Source organism: Colias croceus, chromosome 2, assembly GCF_905220415.1.
Source record: "Colias croceus chromosome 2, ilColCroc2.1".
NCBI classification, from domain to species: Eukaryota; Metazoa; Arthropoda; class Insecta; order Lepidoptera; family Pieridae; genus Colias; species Colias croceus.
Genome location: NC_059538.1, coordinates 11,597,501 through 11,610,185, shown reverse-complemented (window position 1 = coordinate 11,610,185; position 12,685 = coordinate 11,597,501). Strand labels below are relative to the sequence as shown.

Here is a 12,685-nt window from a genome sequence, read left to right as displayed (position 1 = left end):
GAATTTGAGGCATTTTCCGGTGCCAGTTCATAAACACGTTATAGTCATACAGTGATAAAGTTATCATATTATTAGCGACTGCTATGCTCATATTAATTTGTTTCATGATATTATGTTACCAGCAAACCAACTCAGTACTCATTTATACATTCTATCACTCTGTGCTATAATTATAAACCTTATAATAATTACTTGATTCAATTACTCTAGCATATCAACCACCATAGTTGTCAACACATCACGTACTATAACTACTTTATTTTTATCTCTATACTTACTGTTTACGAACGAATCCAACTGCCTACCATCGACGAGCTGACGCAATATCTAATGTTTTCAACCAGTATTGTATTAATAGAATTCATGACAGCGACGCGGACGGGCTCACAGTTAGACAATCGCTCCGCTATCGCTACAACGCGTTAGTTGCGATGACATGACGTTTTGGTTGTTACAAGAGATACATAGCTGGAATAGAAGGTAAGAATCAATTTGATAATAACCTAATTTAAATGACATTTCAAAGCCAATAATTAATGAATTCGAAAAAAAAATCTGACAGCTTGAAATAGGATTTTTTAAATTGGTAATTATAATTTCGGTGTACCTAACTTCATCTTATCTTCATTTTTAGGTTAACACTAATAATTATCATAGTGAAATCCACTATTTTATTTTAAAGATAGTAGATTGGTGATCAGTCGAGATTAATGCTTTTTAAATTAAAATAAAATTATTTCGCCTTCAAGTCTCATACATTGTAAATATATTCATAACATATTTGTTAACATTAATATTATTGGCAACCACAAAATTATAATATAAATATTATTGTGCACTCCATCATAATATTGCTTTTGCTTAAAATCTAAAGCACTATACCTAAGTATGTACGCCGCGGCCGTTGAAATACGTTTTTATGCTTCAAAAATCATAACTATAAAACTATAGCCGAAATTCTTCATCCTACCTACTAATATTATAAATGCGAAAGTTTGTATGGATGTATGGATGTTTGTTACTCTTTCACGTAAAAACTACTGAACCGATTACAATGAAATTTAGCACATATATAGAGGGTAATTTGGATTAACACATAGGATAGTTTTGATCCCGGAAATCCACGGGAACGGGAACTATGCGGGTTTTCCTTTGCAAACGCGGGTGAAGCCGCAGGCGGAAATCTAGTTGCTTAATAATATTAAGCTAAACTGTAATTTCTCCTTGCTAAACATATTGTAAATACATTTTAATTAAACCGAAAATTTGCCGAACATTCCAGCTATCACGACAACTGCGCGTGACATTGTATCGGGCGCCGGGCGGCCGGCTCCACGAGCTTACACCGTAGCGATCGCCGTGTGGCTGCCTATTACACCGCGCAGTGTGGATCGAATATTTCATCGCAATTAAAATAATTCAGTGGTTTGATATAAAGTATTTATTTGCTTAATTTATTATTTGTACTAATACAAAATGTCTGAAAATGATAACGTTAGCAAGCCAGATACGGAACAATACAATTTAGCGATTTAATCATAATGCGAGGTTCGTTAAAGGGACGTTATAACAAAATGTTTTATTGAAACTTTAAATTAAATACCTGTAGAAAATATTTCTAGTTTGCAAAGGAGAATGAACAAAAGTGGTCCAAATATCCACCACTAACGAGACTTATGTTGACTTATAGTCCACTAAATATAGAGTAACTTTCAGTTTAGCACAAAAAAATAAATAAGCTGTCAGTAAAAAGTTACGACCATATGAAAAATATTTATATTTGTACCCACAACACCGTGTATTCGTCATTCGTCTGCTTGCTTTCTTTACTTACTGTGCGAATTCTTATGTTTAATTCATTGCGACTTTGGCTATTGTTTACTGGACTTTTTCTGATTTTTTACTTGCGACCTAGGCTATATCACTTCGGACTTTCTGTTTTTGCTGATTGGTTTTTTGTGAGAATGCAAGTGGAAAGAAGTAACTGTGTTTGTTGCAATCATTCATTGTTACGAAGAAGGAATTATCAGTTAATTGAACAGTTTCTGGATAACTACCCGGGATCCGCTGAGTTCCATTCTCCTTAAAGAATTGAATGTCCGTTTGCTCAAAATTGAAAAGGTTTTTGATGAATTTGATAGGATTCAATCATACACAAGTTATATTACTAAATTCAATAATAAAAACAACGACGCAACTAGTGATTGTAATAATTGGAATTCAAAGACGCGCATTAAATAAAGTGTGCCTCCTGCCACACGAAAATTCATTGGAAGAAACCTCGAGCCATGATGACAATGCGCCTGTCTCTTCAGCTCCTTCCAACGGCCCCCCAGGATGTCTACGACGCTAAAGGGGCAGCGGGGAAGGTAGGCGCGAGGCGCGGTTCAGCGGCGAGTGGCGGCGCAAGCGACGGCGACGGAGAGGCAAGGGAGAGGGGAACCACGGCCCGACGGCCGGATGACACCACACAATACACATCATCAGCCTCGGCGAGACGGGACGCACATCAACGCACATAGCTTAATTAATTAGAGACCGTCTGCGACATAATATAACGTTTGTCATAATATTAGTTTTATCGTCATTAAAATAATTATAACAACTAAATGAGTTTTTGTTCTTGGACTAATCCGAGACAATGTTGTTTTTACAATATTAAATTACTTGAAATTTACGGAAGTGTTTTTGATTATTTCAGATGACACGTAATAGGGATAATGAGTCAGCATTCTATGTTGTTCAATTCATAGAACTGCCTTTTGAAGGAGTTGATGATTACGTATGCGTGCCGCGCGCTTGGATAATAAAGTCATTAGGCAAAGCGACGAATGACAGGGCTGTTGTTGCTTATCCTAATAACGAAGATCCTTTTGATACGAGAGATCGCGCGAAGAGAAAAGAGAGAATCAATGATGAGTGGAGATTTTATATGGCCACTATCAAATATGAGTCAAGTGAGTTTAATTAAATGTATTGGTTAATAGATCATGCGTTATATTATTGAAGTATATTCAGATTCCGAACATCTCATAAATTAAAAGGATTTTTTTTTCAGATTCTTTCGACGATGCAGAAGTTTGGATCGCTACGAGAAATAATTATGGAGCTGTGGTTGAAGAAACATCAAAAGTAACAGGTAAGAATCAAATTATTTTATCAGTGTTCACGATTGAATTTTCATTGTAAATACATTGAATACTACTTATTTTAAACTAGCTCTTACCCGCGGCTTCACTCGCATGCTAGATGGCGTGGAAATAGATTTTTTGACGAACATTTTTTTTTATTATTCGTAAAAAAAAATTCTGTCTAATAAATGACCGAAACGTCGCAGAAATAATAATGTAATTTTTTATTATGATTCTATCTAGTCCACATTCCTGATATACATATTATCATAATTAATAATTATGGATGATAATATAAGTAATATTTTCAAATAATAATAAGAATTTTTAATTTCAGATACACAACCAGAGCTTTCGATAAACAAGAAATTGCGCAGCGTCAGTAAAAACCATTCGTCAAAATCCAATGATAATCTTCGGAAACCACTGCCCAGAATATTAATCAAGCGACCAATAAAGTCAAAATCGAGGAAAGAAATCAATGAAAAACGGTTGAAACTAGATGAATCTGCTCAGTCATCCAGTGCGGTTGTTAATGACTCCAAAGTAGAGCCTCGATCTCCAAAAAGAAAACAGCCAGCGGTTATCATCCAGGATATCCAATCAATGGAAAATTCTCATGCAGAAAAATCTGTCGTTTCTCATGCTGAAGAAAATACTGAACCAAGGTCTAAAACTCCGCATACTGATCAAACCGAACAAGCTTTAAGCTCACCCGTAAAAGACGTTGATAAACGTATTGAAGTCACCAATGTCGATGACAAAGATCACTCTCAACGTGTTAAGAAGCCCGAACATAATAATAACATGAGCCAAGCTAACTCTTCTAGCAACGCAACGGATGTGACAATGACAGCAACGCAACCTTCTACTGCAGATAAACAGAGCACTCAGCCGAATCAGTATAATCATCAAGAATGTATTCCAGACAGAAGTTCACTATCAAACTTTCTACCACAGATTGAGAATGTTCGATCACTTTCAAATGTTGACGATCACAAACTACCTGCTAATGAAATTTCAAGTCAGAAAGTGTCTTCCGATTATGAGGGATTATGCTCACCCAAAATTATTGCTCATCTATACAGTCACATGAATGGGGGTCGACGTTTAGTACCAATTCAAAGACCGGTTGAAAAGACAATAGGTCCCACAAAAATAAAAAGTTTGGCTATTGCTGCACAGAATCCATTGAATTCAATCGCCCAAACCAGACCTTTGTCGACAAGCTCAGTAGAAAAACTACCAGTGGTTATTCAGAATCAATCTGATCTACAAGTTTCAAGAACGCATACTAGAAATAGCAGAGACCAAACAGTTCCGCTCAGGAGCATCGGAATGAGCTCTCAAGAAATTCATGGACCTAGAATCAATTTCGATCCAAATAATGTTTTTCAAAGTGTCAATAATGCTGCAGCTACTTCACAACAGCCTTCAAGCTTATCTCATAAGCCTCCTAGCTATATCCAACGATTAGATGGACATCAAAATTCAGTAGCGCATGAACAATATTATACGAACTCTTATCAAAATCAATATCTACCGACCAACCAAGATAACTTTCAAAATTCAACACACCTTTCGAACTCGACGTATCAGACTCCCGAGGTTGCACAACAGAGACCGATGCAGCCAAACCATCTAAATTCACAGCAGCAACCGCAGAGACCTAAACTACGTATTGACATCTCTATCGAGGCTGAAGATGTGCTTTCTCTTCAAGGGGCCACAAGGAAAACGCCATCGCCTATTCTGACAAATTTTCGGAATTCATTACAGCAAGCAGTAACAACTAGTTATAATAACTTCCTCTCGAATAATCCACAACTTCAAGCAAGAATAAGTCCACGATCTACTGGAGATAACAATGAAGACTTAATGACCAGCCCTCAGAATGTCATAGCATCAGAAACAAGGGACAGACAAAATACAGAAATTCCTAGTTACTCTATGTACCAACCATCCAGAATACAACATACAGCACCCCATGACAACAGATATCAAAACCTATGCAAGCAGCAACAGTTGGTTCACCATTCTACTCGAACGAATTCAAAGAGAACACGAGTTCACTTCATTGATGACGCTACTAGGTTACCTGTGACTGGAAGTTATCTAAACGACATGGACAACGCGTGTCAAATAAACGAGTGCACGGTAGATGAAACTCTGTCACCATATCATGCAGTAACTTCAGATTCTGATGCTGTTACGGATCAGGAAGTAATCTCAGATCATGAGATGTCATCAGACGAAGCACCTGCTGAAACAGCTAACAATGCTTACGGAACTGCAAATGATCCTTGGCGTAGTTCTGCAGATAGACCGACAGCTGCCCAAAACTCTACGGCAAGGAGCTACCAGATGAATCCCAGAATTATTTTAGAGCAGCAAATGTTGGACAACTTTTCTACCCTCTTTACTCAAATGGGATCTATTTTGCGTCATACGAATGATATGTACAACACCTTACGAAGTTCCATCCTCGATACTGCCATGACATACGAAAAGTTATTGGGTGCTGTCGAAGAATTTAACTCAGCGGGAAACACAGCTAACAATGCATCTCCTTCGAGCAACCCAGTACCAGATGTTCCACAGCCTTCTGAAGAAAGACACACTACAATCACAGCGAGCGCCAGTACTAGTATTCAAAATCAACATAGTAATGATGTTGCTAACAAAACGCCGAAAAAGAAACCCAGGAAGTTGTTCCGGTTCGTTCTACCACCGGAATATGACGCTCATGATTCAAGATGGACATTGAACTATCCAGAATATCTGCCAGGGCTCGTAGAACTTGTACCTGAAAGTCAAATTTACGTCAGCTATGGAAACCTCAAATATTGTCAGCAAGTATCGAAAGATTGCCCATCATTAGCTCGACGATTATTAACAGAAGTCTTCAACAGAAATTCACTGAGTGTTTGTTCATCATTGAGTGAGACAGCGAAGGCTTCTAATAGTGTCGGTTCTAATATAAGGCCAGATTTAGATGACCATGCGTGTTCGGTACTGTTGAATTTTGTTATAGAGCATGGACTCCAACGTGATTGGAATACTGATCTTAAACCTATCCTCGATATGATACACAGTAAGATGCAAGAGATTCGCTTCAAATATGGTATAATGGTTGAATGTTGATGACACAAATTGGGCCTACGATACTTTAATGTGCAAGTACTGCCCGGACAAAACCGACGACGTCAAGCACACGTTTTCCGAGTCACGCTGGATCAGGCAACTTCAAGCGAGACTCTCAACCCTGCAAGTCTAGTGAACGACATGATACGAAGAGAAGAACACTGGACTTAAAGCGCAGCTGACGCGCGGCGTTTTTCAATGAAAACAATTTCAGAAAGACTGGAATTAAGTGAGGCTAACGTCGCTTAGACCCAGTCCTTCTTGCACTATGTGGAAGGGCGTTTCTGGATAGTGAAAATTCTACACTACCGAACTTCATCGTTCGGTGTCTCAAAAAAATTTTTACCCTCGTCAAAAAAATAAAAGTAAAGACTTTTTAAGAATTTTAAGAATATTCGTATATAAGTAAAGTTATTCAATAATTCTAAAATATTGTTAAGGCCTAAAATATAGAAATTAATGTAATTATATGGCTTCGGAATCACGGGTTAAACTTATTAGAGAAAATAATGATATAGCATTATATAGTTTACTAACGTATGATCGTTAATAGTTGTAATTTTCATTGTGTACTAGTGGTCCGCCCCGGCTTCGCCCGTGGTATCTACATGTTTAAACTATCCTATCTCTCAAGTTGGATCGAACTGCACATGGTGTGCGAATTTTATTATAATCGGTTAAGTGGTTTAGGAGTCTATTGAGCCTTGAGGACAAACATTGTGACACGAGATTTATATATATTAGATGGTATCTACATTCTACATGTTTAAACTATCCTATCTCTCAAGTTGGATCGAACTGCACATGGTGTGCGAATTTTATTATAATCGGTTAAGTGGTTTAGGAGTCTATTGAGGACAAACATTGTGACACGAGATTTATATATATTAGATGTTAAGTGGATTTACGAGATGTCAATAGTGTCATTCATACTCATAGTAACACAAAAGAGTTCACAAGCTCAATTGTATGAAAATAAAATATTTTTTTTTAATAATATGGTTTTATTGATAATTCGTCAGTGCTCATTGTAGTTCCTAGCATATTTAAACTGATGGATCGTGTTCAAAAGCGAGACGCTGATCATTCCACTTGTCATCGATTTTAGTCATAAATAAAGCCCGTCTCTTGTATGAACCAATACTAGACTCAAAATATTACTTTCTAAAATATGTAGTGACAAAACTATAATATGTACTCCTTGACCAAGGGCTTATTTTTCGTAGATTTTATACAAATCTAACTTTTATATTGATCCTCACGATGGAACTTTTGAAAAAGTTCCCTATTTTTTGACCTGACTTATCAAACTGATTCAGAAAATACATATGATTCAAAAGCTGACTTATGAAAGTATTTATTATATATAAACACTAGCTATCCGACCGCGGCTTCGCCCGCGTTTTCAAAGAAAAACCCGTTCCCGTAGGATTTCCGGGATAAAACCTATCCTATGTTCTTTCTCGGTTATCAAAATATCTCTATACCAAATTTCATGCAAATTGGTCCAGTAGTTAAGGCGTGATTGAGTAACAGACAGACAGACAGAGTTACTTTCGCCTTTATAATATTAGTATGGATTGTATACATTTGAACGCAGTTTGTCATCACAATTTTTTTTATGCTATAGGATAGAAAACGAGCAGACGCGTCGCCTGATGTTAAGCGATACACGCCGCCCATATGCATCCACTCCACTGGGAAGTGGATGTGTTGCTATCCTCAAAGGGATTTGGAAGGAGTTAGGTAGAAAGGGCGAGGATGGGAGGGAATGAGGATAGGGAAGGAGAGGATGAGTAGGGGATGGGAAGGGATGTGGGCCTCCGGACCCCTCACTCACCGTACGGAACGCGACAGTAAACTGTCACTATGGCGCCGGTATTCTGCGAGGGTGTGGTACCTTCCCCGGTGCGAGCGTGGCCCTATTCGTGCCGAAGCATGCTCGACTCCCACTCTAATTAATTTTAATTTAATTCTTAACTAAATTTAAATTCCGTTTTTAACAGTTTAGTTTCCTTTTCTTCACCCTTCCCAGTCCATTCCTTTATTCCCGTGTGAATATGTAATACATCACAGTGTAAATAAACATTTATTTATTTATCCTTTCTTCGTGCAAAGACGTCGACCATTTGAGGCAACTGCAAATGTCCATGGGCTTAATAGTGATCGCTTACCATTAGGTAATCTAGAAGCTTATTGGCCCGATCTTGTATATTATGTAATGCCACGTGATGAGGACTGAGCAAATGTTTTTTGGGTTAGCCAATCTATACTAATTGTGGGGTGCGTGATAATGAAGGTTAATTACACTAGGTACTGTACCTTTTGGTGATGCACAAATAACCACACACTCACAGTTTTAACGTTTATTACTCCACATAGAAGGAGAGAGACAATTATCAGATACAAGCAACACTTTGGACATGAAAATACAAGAACAAAAAGAAACTGACAATGAGCGTATTCAATAGCTAAGATCGAACTGTTAGTTTTAAATTGTTAAGAAACTGGAATGTAAATTATTACGATCTACCCGCTGGGATCGTGATAATTTAGTCGCGGCACGCATACTACGCAAATACCGCGACTATGCTATAGAATAATAAATATTATAATTATTTTGTATGAGTGTAATGTATGTCTGTATTTCTTGTGATTTTGTGTAATGAATGTTTGTGTTATAATTAAATACGAATATAAATATGAAATAAAATATTTAAATACTTGTTGTGTGTAATAAATACGTATGATAAAATACATACACTAAAATATTGTGTGTTAGCCACATCACTCCCCTCCAGAGACCGGGTTAAGGGCGATAAAAGTCTGGGAAGTGAACTCTCCTCCCAGAGCGAGTGGTATATGCCACGGGAGCACTGGGAAGAGGTAGGGGAGGACTGGGAGGTGGAAGAGCGGGAGAAGGAAGGTTTTCAGGAGAAGACGACAGTAAATAGGCTGGCTTCAGGCGGTCTATGCTTACCGTCGTTGACTTTCCTTTTAATTTAATTTTGAAGAATTTTTGATCTCTTGAAATGACCTCATGTGGTCCTGTATATGCGGGTTGTAAGGAGCCACGCAGTGCGTCTTCCCTAAGGAATACGTGACTACATGTGACTAAATCTTTGTAGATAAATATTTTTTTCTTGCCATGATGCTGAGTTGGTACAGGACGAATATTCCGGGCAAAATTCGTCAACCGAGCTGATAAATCGGTGATATCAGTAGTGTAAGATGAGGAGTCGTGACCAAAAAATTCACCTGGTAGGCGAAGTGGTTCACCGAAAACCAGCTCAGCTGAGGAAGAGTGCAGATCCTCTTTCACAGCACTTCTTATGCCGAGAAGCACGAGAGGTAGTGTTTCTACCCAGTTTGCGTCAGCGTGACAGGTAATTGCAGCTTTCAATTGTCTGTGGAAGCGCTCCACTAAGCCGTTGCACTGCGGGTGATATGCCGTTGTCTTACGGTGATCGAAGCCGATAGACTTAGCGAGCTGCTGGAATAGGGCCGATTGAAATTGTGCACCGCGGTCAGTAACGACGACGGTTGGACAACCATAGCGGGCTACCCAGCAGGACACAAAAGCTTTTGCGACAGTTTCTGCGGTGATGTCGGTAAGTGGTACAGCTTCCGGCCATCGCGTGAAGCGATCGACGGCTGTAAGGCAATACCGATAATCACCGCAAGGTGGTAAAGGTCCGATTAGGTCTATATGGACATGTTTGAATCGCGCTGAAGGTAAAGCGAGCGTACCAATAGGTGACGCGACATGCCTGTTTACCTTCGAGCGCTGACAGGTCAAACATGCCTTAGACCATTCGCGGCAGTCCTTCCGCATTAAAGGCCAGACAAACCTCTGTGCAACAAGCTTGGCTGAAGAATTTGCGCCTGGGTGGCTTAATGAGTGCAGACAATTGAAAACCTGCTGACGCAGTTGTGTAGGGACGAAAGGTCTGGGAGTCGGTGTACTGACGTCGCAGTACAGTGGAGTACGACTTCCAGGTACATTCATCCGTTTTAGACGAAGAGATGATTCGCCTTTGAGATGCGCAGTGAGCTCATGATCTGAAGCTTGCAACCTTGCCATCTCTTCTAGATCGACCGGCCTCTGCAGTTCACATACGCGCGATAAAGTATCAGCGACGACATTATTTGCACCTGATATGTGCTGTATGTCGGTTGTGAACTGCGAGATGTAGTCGAGGTGTCTATACTGACGCGGCGTGCAGTTACTTTTCCTTTCGTGGAAAGCGTAACATAACGGCTTGTGGTCAGTATAGATCGTAAAATGATTAGCCTCCAGCATGTGTCGGAAGTACCGTATGCTCTCGTAGATGGCAAGGAGCTCTCGATCGTATGGTGAGTATTTCACCTGTGATGGGCTCAACTTGCGCGAGAAGAATGCGAGCGGCTGCCAATCATCATCCTTAAGCTGTTGTAGGACTCCACCTATCGCTGTATCTGAAGCGTCAGTGACGAGTCCTAATTTAGCTTCACTGGCAGGATGAGCAAGCAGGGCTGCTTCGCAAAGGCTTTTCTTACAGTCCTGGAATGACTGCAGCGAATTTCCTTCTATGACCACGGGATGAGAACCTTTAACAGAACCTACAAGCAAGGCGTTTAATGGTGCTTGAATTTGGGCAGCATTGGGCAAGAAACGTCGGTAGAAATTGACCATGCCCAAGAATCTTCGAAGCTCTCGAACAGTTCTTGGGACAGGAAAATCGGCGATGGCTTGCACCTTGCTGTCCAAAGGTTTGGTTCCCTTTTCAGAGATTTCGTAGCCTAGAAATGTTACGTTAGGAGCGCCGAAGACACACTTGGCTGTGTTTATAAGAACACCATAATCTCTCATACGGGTAAAGAGTTGGCGCAGGTGGTCTTCGTGCTCTTGTGCTGATCTGCTGAATATCAGGAAGTCGTCGAGATACGGATAACAGAAATCTAGGCCTCGCGTCAATTCATCGACAAATCTCTGAAAAGTTTGACCTGCGTTGCGAAGTCCGAAGGTCATAAAAGGAAATTCGTACAAACCGAAGGGTGTGGTGATCGCTGTTTTCGGGATATCGCTTTCAGAAACAGGAATCTGATTGTACGCCTTAACTAAATCGATGACAGAAAATATAGTACAACCAGACAGACAGTGTGAAAAGTCCTGTATGTGCCTGATTGGATACTTATCTGGTATCGTTCTTGCGTTGAGAAGTCTGTAGTCACCGCATGGACGCCATCCATTGTCCTTCTTCGATGCGAGGTGAAGCGGAGACGACCACGGGCTGTCAGATGGACGGGCTGTTCCGTTGGCTATCATAGCCTCAAATTCCATCTTTGCAATTTTAAGTTTGTCAGGAGCCAAACGCCTAGGGGAACAGGAAACGGGAGGGCCAGGAGTTGTGCGAATGTGGTGTGTAGTGTTGTGTTTGACAATACCTGGAGTACCAGCGGGGCGTGTTAGTTCTGGGTATTGCGCTAAAATTTTATGATAATTACTATCACCACCAGTTACAACCTTAACACTAGAAATATTACAATTAATTGAATTACATTTACTTGCTGAGCTGCTGACATTGGTTAAGCCATCGATCAGTTGTTTATTACCAACGTCAACAATAATTCGGTAGTGAGAAAGAAAATCTACACCAATAATAGCTTTAGTGACGTCAGCTAGAACAAAACGCCATGGAAATACGCGACGTAAGCCTAAGTTAAGGTTTAATTGAATGTAACCGTAAGTATCGATGACGGAACCATTGGCAGCACACAGTTGATAGTTAGTCTTACATCTTTTTTCAGACACAGCAGTTATAGGAAAAACACAAATATCACTACCGGTATCTATTAGATATTCAACATTTAGAGTGGGGTCCGTAATGAAAAGACGACCAGGGGAAATGGGACAGGCGTTAGTCGCCATCACTGAATGTCGTACGCGTTTCGTGTCGTGCGATGCCTTGAAGTCGCATGGCTTAATGCATCTGTTAGCCTTTGTGCCATGTTTGTTATGATACCAGCAGATAGGATAACGCCGGTAATTAGAGTGGGATCGTCGAGAAGGAACACGTTGACGACGATGGGGAGAGGGGTCTCTGCGCACACGGGGACCGGGTCGGGAACTGCTTACGTGGGCGGATAGCGCGCTCGCCTGGCGCGTCAGCTCCGCCACCTGGCGTGCCAACTCGTCCATAGGTGATGAAGGTGAAGATGCCGCCGCAACATGAGCGGTAGGGGCCGCGATGTCATTCACGCGATCAGCTAACTCAGCCAGAGCGTCCAGGGACAGCGTAGGTTGTGACGCCACGATCGGCTGCAATCCAGCAGGTAACCGGCTGGTCCAGATTGTTTTCAAAAAATCTTCTGGGATTTCGGGACCAGCCAGGTGCTGCAAATGCCGTAGAAATTGGGATGGCTTGCGT

At 40.4% G+C, this 12,685-nt stretch overlaps 1 protein-coding gene across 2 annotated transcripts; it reads left to right on the top strand.

Moving 5' to 3' along the window:
* Window positions 1–291: 291 nt before the first annotated feature.
* LOC123705739 lies at window positions 292–6,947 on the top strand. Of its 2 annotated transcripts, none has more exons than XM_045654728.1 (5): window positions 292–480; window positions 1,283–1,425; window positions 2,702–2,957; window positions 3,059–3,139; window positions 3,469–6,947. In XM_045654728.1, exons 3-5 carry the CDS (start codon window positions 2,702–2,704, stop codon window positions 6,273–6,275), a joined length of 3,144 nt encoding a protein of 1,047 aa, XP_045510684.1. In that variant the 5' UTR covers window positions 292–480; window positions 1,283–1,425; the 3' UTR covers window positions 6,276–6,947. The 2 variants fall into 2 exon arrangements, with proteins under 2 accessions (XP_045510684.1, XP_045510685.1); XM_045654729.1 differs by having other exon boundaries at window positions 1,283–1,437.
* Window positions 6,948–12,685: the final 5,738 nt, after the last annotated feature.